The sequence below is a fragment of the Nicotiana sylvestris genome, chromosome 6 (assembly GCF_000393655.2).
Source record: "Nicotiana sylvestris chromosome 6, ASM39365v2, whole genome shotgun sequence".
Classification (NCBI taxonomy): Eukaryota; Viridiplantae; Streptophyta; class Magnoliopsida; order Solanales; family Solanaceae; genus Nicotiana; species Nicotiana sylvestris.
The window spans coordinates 147,042,057-147,052,031 of record NC_091062.1 but is presented as its reverse complement, the minus strand read 5'-3'; the positions used below and the strand labels follow the sequence as shown (position 1 = coordinate 147,052,031).

The 9,975-nt window shown below is 41.0% G+C and overlaps 2 protein-coding genes across 2 annotated transcripts; one reads left to right on the top strand and one right to left on the bottom strand.

The window, feature by feature from the left end:
• Positions 1-255: 255 nt before the first annotated feature.
• On the bottom strand, positions 256-2,187 carry LOC138871436 (uncharacterized). The gene is made up of 4 exons (XM_070149316.1): positions 2,152-2,187; positions 1,932-2,108; positions 504-1,850; positions 256-357 (listed from the first exon to the last, which is right to left on the bottom strand). The coding sequence occupies exons 1-4, from the start codon at positions 2,185-2,187 to the stop codon at positions 256-258; spliced, it is 1,662 nt and encodes a 553-aa protein (XP_070005417.1).
• Positions 2,188-6,274: 4,087 nt separating this feature from the next.
• On the top strand, positions 6,275-9,975 carry LOC138871435 (uncharacterized). Its single transcript, XM_070149315.1, has 5 exons — positions 6,275-6,448; positions 6,557-6,607; positions 6,774-6,777; positions 9,227-9,510; positions 9,634-9,975. The coding sequence occupies exons 1-5, from the start codon at positions 6,275-6,277 to the stop codon at positions 9,973-9,975; spliced, it is 855 nt and encodes a 284-aa protein (XP_070005416.1).

The window sequence follows — 9,975 nt, the reverse complement described above, 5'->3', positions numbered from 1 at the left end:
TCAAATGAACTTCCCACCACTGAAAAGTCATCCATGAACACCTCCATTATATCCTCAACCATGTCAGTGAATATGGCCATCATGCACCGTTGGAATGTGGCGGGTGCATTGCATAAGCCAAAGGGCATCCTCCTAAAGGCATAAATGCCATAAGGGCATGTGAAGGAGGTCTTCTCTCGGTCCTCAGGTGCAATGGAAATCTGATTGTACCCTGAGTACCCATCCAGAAAACAAAAGTGTGACCTCCCTGCCAATCTATCCAGCATTTGATCGATGAAGGGAAGTGGGAAGTGGTCTTTCCGGGTGGCTAGATTCAACTTTCGATAATCCATACAAATTCTCCAGCCTGTGACGGTTCTCGTTGAGATTAGTTCATTGTTGTCATTCTTCACAACCATCATGCCACCCTTCTTAGGCACACATTGAACTGGGCTAACCCAGCTGCTGTCAGAGATTGGGAAAATAATTCTCGCATCTAACCACTTTATCACCTCCTTCTTCACCACTTCCTTCATATTAGGGTTCAGCCTCCTCTGATGTTCCCTGGAAGGTTTGTGCCCCTCTTCCAGCAGAATCTTATGCATGCAGTAAGCGGGGTTGATCCCCTTGATGTCTGCCATGGTCCACCCAATGGCAGTTTTGCACTCCTTCAATACCTGTAGAAGCTGTTGGACCTGCACATCTAACAAACCAGATGAGATAATAACAGGTAGAGTGGAGTCAGGTCCCAGAAATTCATACCTGAGGTGGGCTGGCAATAGCTTTAGTTCCAGCTTCGTCGGTTCTTTAATAGATGGCTTAGCTGGAGGAGTCTCCCTCTTTTCTAAGTGTAGGGGCTCAAACTCTAGATTTCTTTCCCAAGACCCTCTACCTTCCAGTGCCCACACCCATTTCGCCAAGTCCTCACCATTCACTTCCTCCAAATCCGTCAAACATGCAGCGAGGGGATCCTCAACCGTCAACACTTCATCATCAGACTGTACGATTACATCCACGGCATCAATAAGAGAGCAATTGGCGAACTCACTTGGTCGCCTCATAGATTTCTGCACATTGAATATAATCTCTTCGTCATTGAGCCTCATCTTAAGTTCCCCGATCTCACAATCAATAAGAGCTCTCCCTGTGGCCAAGAATGGTCTTCCTAAGATGATAGGAATTTCTTCGTCCACTTTGCAATCCAATATCACAAAATCTGCAGGGAACACGAATTTCCCCACCTGAATAAGTACATCATCAAGGATCCCAAATGGACGCTTCACAGTCCTGTCAGCCAGCTGCAACAACATAGATGTGGGTCTAGCTCTCCCAATGCCCAACCTTTTGTAAGTGACCAGGGGCATAAGATTAATGTTGGCCCCTAAATCATAGAGTGCTTTCACAAAAGCAAAGTTTCCAATAGTACATGGAATAGTAAAACTCCCTAGATCAGAGAGCTTTTCAGCAACAGGTCTAGTTACCACTGCACTACACGTCTGAGTAAGTGTCACCGTGGCCAAGTCTTGGAAGTCAAATTTCCGGGACATTAAATCTTTCATCATTTTTGCGTATCCAGGCATCTCCTTTAAAGCTTCAATCAATGGAATATTAACCTGAATTTGCTTGAGCATCTCAAAGAACTTTTTGTACTGCTCCTCCTTTTGATGCTTGGCCAACCTCTGTGGAAATGGAGCAGGAGGTCTTTTCTTCCCAATCTCTTGGGACTTTTCTTTCTCAGCTACTATCTCTACTACCGGCTCTTCAACTGCTTCAGCAACTTTCTCGGTCTCCTGCTGAGTATTCTTTTCTTCCTGAGTAGGCTGGATTGTCACATCTGTCAGCCTTGTGGAATCATCTAGATCAATGGGTACCTGAATGAGTGTCTAAGCTTGTATATTATCACGAGCTCTCTCCTGCTCTACATCAAGATCCCTGCCATTACGGAGACTCACCGCCATAAACTGCTTCGGGCCCTGATCTTTAGGATTGATTTGGGTATCTGCAGGTAATGTCCCCCGAGGATGATTGTTCAGAGACATTGAAATTTGGCCCAATTGCACTTCAATATTTTTGATTGCTGCGTCATGTGCATCTACTCTTTCATTTATTTTTGCATTGGACCCAATCACCTGCTACATCATTGCTTCAAGTCTTGTGAACCCATCTTCTTGCCTTCCACCATGCTGTTGCTGAGGTGGGAGATGCCATTGCTGTTGATTGTTGCACCCCTGTGACCTTGGATAAGGTGTCAAATTGTTGGGGGGTCTCATACCTCCCATGTTTCCAGCGTTGTACTGTGGCTGAGGTGGTATGTATGGCTACTGAGTTTGCTGACCCCAATTCTGATTGCCCTATCTCTGGCCTCCATAGTTTGACACATAGTTCAAGTCCTCAGGGTGCTGATGATGATGATCATGTTCAGCATTCCACGGATTACCAATTGGCTGACTAATGCAAGATGTGCACAAGCCCCCATTGGTGGTATCTACAATGTGCACTTGCTGTTTCTGCCCCGATTCCTCCACCTTTTTGGTGAGTATGCTCATCTGTGTCAAAAGGGTCGCCACATTTTCAGCCATGGAATTTGATGGGTCAAAAGGCACTGAGTGTACCACTGGAGTGATAGGTGCATTCCTCGTCGTCCACCCCGAATTTTGAGCCATTTTGTCAAGTAGACTCTGACCTTCCCTCCAAGTTTTGCTCAAAAACGCCCCACCAGCTGAGGCATCTACAATGTTCTTCATGCTATCTGACAGTCCCATGTAAAACCGTTGTCCCAACATCTGATCTAGAATACCATGGTGTGGACATATAACCAACATTCCTTTAAACCGGCTCCATGCCTCATGCAGTGTCTCCATTGGTTTTTGTTTAAAGCTCACGATCTCATCAATTTGTTGAGCTGTTTTGTTGGGGAGGTGGAACTTGATGTGAAATTGCTTGACTAACTCATCCCAAGTTTCTATAGAGTTTATGGGGAGTGAGTTTAACCAGACCTGAGTAGCTCCTGTCACCGAGAATGGAAATAATAACAGTCTGATTGCTTCCGGAGTTACGTTGGGTTGCCTTTGAGTTTTGCAAATCGACAAAAAGTTCTTCAAGTGCTGCTGAGGATCTTCGGCTAGTGTCCCAGAAAATAATCCCTTGTTTTGCAGCAAGTGCAGCATGTTGTTCGTGATCTGGAACGATTCAGCTTGTATCGCGGGCACAACAATGGCAGTGGCCAGATTGTCAGTTGTGGGTTGTGCCCAGTCATATAGTGCAGCCTCAGGCACAGGAGGTGCCCTATCTCTGACGTTTCCGTTGACGTTGTCTACGTCACCCATGTCAATTTCGAGGTTGTGTGTTTGATGAGGTTGTTGAAGTATTTTGTTGGCACGGGTCAATATCCGGAATGTTTTCTCGGGGTCTGAGAGTCCTTCAAGTACTTCTCCAGTCCTCATAGAGTTTCTAGGCATACACCTGTGCAACCACGTCAACAACCGTCAAAATTTTCAATCAAATCTTGGTGTAGAGAAGACTGACTATACTAAGAATTTTTTTGTATTTCTATCCATGGTAATTGATAATTCCGTTAACTCCCCGGCAACGGCGCCAAAATTTGATCACGCCCAACTATGCCTTATAAAAAGGACAATGCGGACGTTGCAAATATAACCTGAGTATTCTGCCCAGGATCGAATCCATAGAGAATTAACCTATCAATCACAATCTTTAGAACTACTAAACTCTTGAGAACCAACTTCCCCAGACGTTTGAATCACCGTTGATGGTTTCTTTACTAACTAAGATTGCAAGTAAATACCAAGATGTAAACTAAAATGCTGAGGTTGTAAACAATAATGAGAAAATGCTAAGGTAATGACTTCCCATAATGATGGAATCCCTTCTGTTTATGCTTCATACAAAATTACCAACACACCTCTATCAATCATGAACGCTCATCTTACCGCAAATCTCTCCCGAGTAATCACAGTAATATACTCAATTCACTCTCCCGAGATACACTAGCTAGCTTTAATTAACACAGTTCACTTCAGATTGCACTCAAGGCTTCGTTATCCCTAATCCCTCCTTTAAACCCGCAGTTATAGATCCCTCTTATACTTTGGGAGTAGTGTTGTTCAACAACAACCTAAATATGCACTCTCTCCCGAGTTATGCACACTAAATAGGCACAGCTAATTGAGGATCCTGTCAATTAACTACAACAAGAACATAGTTGAACAAATAAAGATTGAAACTAGCAATTTGTATTCACATAAACAAGAAGTTCATCCCCCAATAGGTTCCATCAAAACCTTAGACAAAGGATTTAGCTACTCATAACTATGGGTAAATAAACTAAAACAATATTCATCATAAAACTTGCAAGAAAAATAAAGAGAACAAGAAACCAAGATGTTTTGGGTGATCTCTCACACTTGTTCTTCTTGCCAAAAATACTCTCCAAAACAATACATGCCTCTCTTGGGCGAAGTCTAGTGTTTAAAATAGGGTTTTGGGCTAAAAATCCCGTGTTTTGCACTTTAGTCCCTGAACTTTCTCGCGCCTGCCGCAGTTCTGCTGCGGTCGCAGTGGAACCGTGGCCAAACAGCTCCTCTGAATCACCTTCTGTCCGCGAGCAGTCTTCACCGCGGTTCTGCCGCGGTCGCGGTGGAACCGCGACAAAATCATTTCTCTGATTTTTCAGCCTGTTTTTGAGTGGTTCACTTGGGATATTTCACGGATGGCCTCTCTTTATCCAATTTTTTGACTCCAAAAGTACTCCCTAGCCTTCCCTAGTCATATATAACCTGCAAGTCATGAAAAGCACTAATAAGAGCATTTTGTTATCACTTTTATTATCAAAACTATGCAAGAAGGCGGTTATTTAGGGCCTGAATATAGTTAAATTCACCTATTATCATAAGTCTCTTAAAGTAAGTGGCTTAAAGGCGACTTGTATTAAGCCTATATGTATAAATCTATATGAATCCCTATACGAGGCTAAATCACTTTCAGATAATAATCTGAACGTAGCATGGTCACTATCTACAGTGATAGTCTCTTCAGTAGTTTTAACTATTTGTTTTAAACCTATCCTTTCAAAGGTACCTAACTGATATATTACCTAAGGCTTGACTAATGGTATTGTCCACTTATTAAGCAGATCTAATTATTGGGGTAATTCATATTCTTCTTTTCTACTGTTTTTAACACTAGTCTTCTTCCTAATGATATTCATTAAGAAAATAGTGTTAAACTTAGATTCTAAGGTTTTCTACAAACATGGCTCTGATACCACAAGGGCTACCGGATCACTTCCGAATGAGGCTCAGGAGAATGAATTACAAGAACTTCAGCCCTGGCTAGCTACTAACCTCTAGGTAAACCTTAAACCAAGGTGCTCCTCACAACCCTTCAATGGCCACTCTGCCTATATAATGGATCGGCTAACAAACAAACAAAACTAAAACAGTAAAATGGCCGACAAAATAATTATAAGTATGGCCAACAAGATAAAAAGAAATCTAAATCAGACAAACTATTTTATAAAAGTAGATTCCCTTCAATAATGGAGGGGTCCGTCACTTTATTAAAGTTGTCCTTATTACCCCAATAATTCATTTTATGGGGCCTTCTAACTTTTGTTTGGAGACATCATGTTTAAAATCTTTATTAAAGATAAACTTTGCAGCTTGGCAATCAGTCCTTATTAAAAATTTCTAATTGTATAAATCAGTTTGAAATTTCATAACACATTTAACAATAGCAAGAATTTCTTTAGCAACATTTGCATAGTTCTTCTGGGATTCATTCAATTTTCTAGAATAAAATTGGACAAGGTATTATGAAAATATCTGGAGGGTATTACCCCTTCTTTTACACAGTTTAAATCTGCTCCACTATCAAATAGAGCTACAAACTCTTTTTTGAAATTGTAATCAATTAAAAGGGTTATTTTTATTAAAAACTTTTGGGTGATAAAATATTGGAGTTTTTCTAAAAACTCATCTTCAGAAAAATCAAAACGGTTTAGTCATATCCGAACCGAAAATGATGATTTTCCAAAATAATGTTAGATTTTTGGGTCATAATATTGAAAAGGGTAGGATTATTCCTATTAACAGAAGCATTGAATTTGCTTCTAAATTCCCTGATGTTATTACGGATAAAACACAGCTTCAACGATTTTTAGGAAGCTTAAATTATATTTCTCCTTTTATAAAGGATCTTGCAAAAGATACTGCTCTTCTTTATGATAGATTAAAGAAAAACCCGAAGGCTTAGAAAAGTCCTTAGAGGCACAGGGATGAGTATCAATTATGATACTTACTCATATGGTAAACTCTTTAGTGTATGCACTCAGGAAGGTTTAGCTTTGTGTAATGAGATCAAGTTAAACCAACAAATTAAGAAACATCGTCTCACTGAGAGACAACAATTAGGTGAATTCTGTGAACAATTCGCCAGTGTAAAAGAAGGGGTAATACCCTCCAAATATTTTCATAAAACCACTCATCGTTTAAAAAATGCTAGTGGTGGTTCAATGAGTATTTCATACAAATTACCTAGGGCTTATCTTTGCCAACAGGATACTTGTATCCCTGAAAGTTTTGTTTTAGTAAAAGACATTGATAGGGAGGTAATACTTGGTGTCCCATTTTTTATTAAATTAATGCCTTTATAATATTGGGAAAAAACCTCTCCCTTTTAATATTTTGAAGGCAGTAATAAAATAAAAAGGTCACTTGGCCACAAGCACGAGGTCTCTGGTGCTGTTCTACTCCCTCCCTCTTTAATATTTGCAGTACTGTTAGCCTAAATGATAGGCTAAACAAGTAAGTGTTAAATTTAGTATTCAAGGGTCTTTTACTAAGCATGTTTTTGTAGCTAGGAGTTTACTATATCACTCCGATGAGGTTATGGGTAACATTTGTTTGGAGACATCATGTTTAAAATCTTTATTAAAGATAAACTTTGCAGCTTGGCAATCAGTCCTTATTAAAAATTTCTGATTGTATAAATCAATTTGAAATTTCATAACACATTTAACAATAGCAAGAATTTCTTTAGCTACAGACTATATATATCTCTAATACATATAAACTATATATATATTATAGATATAGATATAGTATACATAATATATATATAAGCTATATATTATATAAGGCAATATATAATTATATATACATACTATACATACTATATATACTATATATATATAGCTATATATAAGCAATTTATATTAGTATATACATATATAGTTTACAAGAAATTGCCTTGGATAAAAAAAATTCAAAAAAAAATAGCCCGGAACGAAAAAGCCCGTTTAGGCCCGTGGGCCCGGCCCATTTAGCCGGAGACCATGTGGGCTTAGGACCACAGTGGGCCGGTTCCACCCATTGGGACCGTTAGGCCCGAGACCATTTGGCCCGGGACCGCCAAAGCCCGGCTCGCCAAAGCCTGGTCCGCCAAAGCCAAGGACCGTTTGACCCATTTTAGCCCGGGCCCGGACCACAATACAGCCTTACCCGAGGTAGTTGCAGGCATCTGCAGGCCCTCGCGTTTCCTTCTATCTTTCTAAACTGTTTCTTCTATGTATTTCTGAAACAACTTGTACTTACCTTCGGACCCTTATTTGTAGTACTCTTAGACCGTCTGTGAAATTGTGACACCGGATCTGGGTAGCTTTCTAGTTTATGGAAATGTATTGGTATTAATATTAAACTTTTATATTTCGTTTCTTCCGCTTATTTAATTCTGCTATTTTTACGAAGTTTGTTCACCATTGTTAAAGCATTAAAATTTATGAAAAAGTTTAATAATTGGAAAAATTGACTTGACTAGCTTTCATTAGTAGGCGCCATCACGACCCCGAGGGTGGAAAATCCGGGTCGGGACAATTACTATCGAAGCCAGAAGAAGGCAAAAGATTGTTAATCTACCTAGTAGTCTCGGAAGTAGCGGTAAGCGCCGTTTTAGTCCGTGAGGACGAAGGTACGCAATATCCCTTTTATTACGTTAGTAGAATTTTAACGGGAGTAGAAACTCGCTACCCGCATTTGGAGAAGCTGGCCTTAGCCCTCGTAGTCATCGCTCGAAAGCTCAGGCCTTACTTACAATGTCAGCCGATAGTTGTGGTAACCACCTTTCTCATGCGGAATATCCTTCATAAACCCGAACTCTCGGGTGGGTTGGCCAAATGGGCCATCGAAATGAGTGAATTCGACATAGAATATAAGCCTAGTACTGCAATTTAGTCACAAGTTTTGGCCAATTTCAGTCCGAGATTGTTGCCTCGGGCAACCACAGAAGCAGTGATAGTGTCAGGAGTTTGGACCCTATTTATGGACAGAGCCTCCAACGTAAAAGGGTCCGGACTTGGCATAGTATTAACCACGCCTTCAGGAGAAACTTTAAGGCAGGCCATAAGAATGGTTCCTTTTACTAACAATGAAGTAGAGGATGAAGCTTTGATTGCAGGAATCGAATTAGCCTGGGGACTAGATTCCGAGGTCAGAGAAATCAAATGCGACTCCTAGCTGATGGTGAATTAGGTCTACAAAAATTAGCCTGGGGACTAGATTGCTTGCTCGATTCAGGGAGTGGCCAATTACGCACATCCCGAGGGAAGAAAATGCAGAAGCAAATGCATTAGCTAACCTTGGCTTATCAACAGAAATGAAGGATCAGATTCCGATACGGTAGTACAACACTCGGTTCTGGACATAGATAACTATTATGAGGTAAATACAACCAATTTAGTTTGGGACTAGAGGAATGAGATCATTGATTATCTCGAGCACGGGAAGTTGCCTGAGGACCCCAAGGCATCCCGGGCACTACTCGCTAAAGCAGCACAATACAGCTTCAAAGGCGGACAATTGTTCAGGAAATCCTTCCAAGTCTCGCTGGCCCGATGCTTGGGAGCTTCTGAAGCTAATTATGTTATACGATAAGTCCACGAGAGGATATGTGAAAATTTTTTGGGTGCAGAATCCTTAGTACTAAAGTTGGTAAGGGTAGGATACTATTGGCCCCGAATGGAACAAGACGCTAAAGCTTTCGTACAAAAATGTGATGTGTCAACGCTACGCACCACTGGTACATCAACCAATAGAACCGTTGCATTCAGTTCTGTCTCCATAGCCGTTCATCAAGTGGGGGATGGATATTGTTGGACCGCTACCACTGGCCCCTGGTAAGGTAAGATTTCTTTTGATTTTATTTGACTATTTTTCTAAATGGGTTGAAGCAGGTCCTTATCAGAAGATCGATGAACGTGAAGTGGTGAAATTCTTGTGGGAGAACATAATTTACAAATTTGGCATACCAAAAGAGATAGCCTGCGATAACGGGCCACAGTTTATAGGTGCAAAGTTTACAAAATTCCTTGAAGACTTGAAAATCAAATGGATCACCTCTTCGCCCTATTATCTGAGCGCAAATGATCAAGCGGAATTAACAAACAAAGTGATTATACAAAATCTCAAAAAGAGATTGGAAGCAGATAAAGGTAAATGGCCCAAGGAATTGCATGGGGTACTGTGGGCATACCGAACAACGGCCAAATCGAGCACAGGAGAGACTCTTTTCTCTCTTGTGTACGGAGAAGAAGCCTTGATCCCGGTAGAAGTAGGGTAACCCACCTTGAGATATTTCCAGGCAAATGAAGAGGCAAACAACGAAGCAATGTTAGTCAATTTGGAGCTAATCGATGAGCGCATGGACTTGGCGCATATAAGAATGGCAGCTCAAAAGCAGAGAATAGAAAGATATTATAATCGAAAAGCCAACCTCCGGTATTTCAAAGTGGGATACTTGGTTTTAAGGAAAGTAGCTCAAAACACCCGGGAACTCAACGCAGGGAAGTTTGGTCCTACATGGGAAGGCCCCTACCGGGTTTCAGCTGTCATCGGGAAAGGTTCATACGAATTAGAGATCCAAGATGGAGAAAAGTTGCCAAACAACCAGAACATGGCACACCTCAAGAGATACTATAGCTGA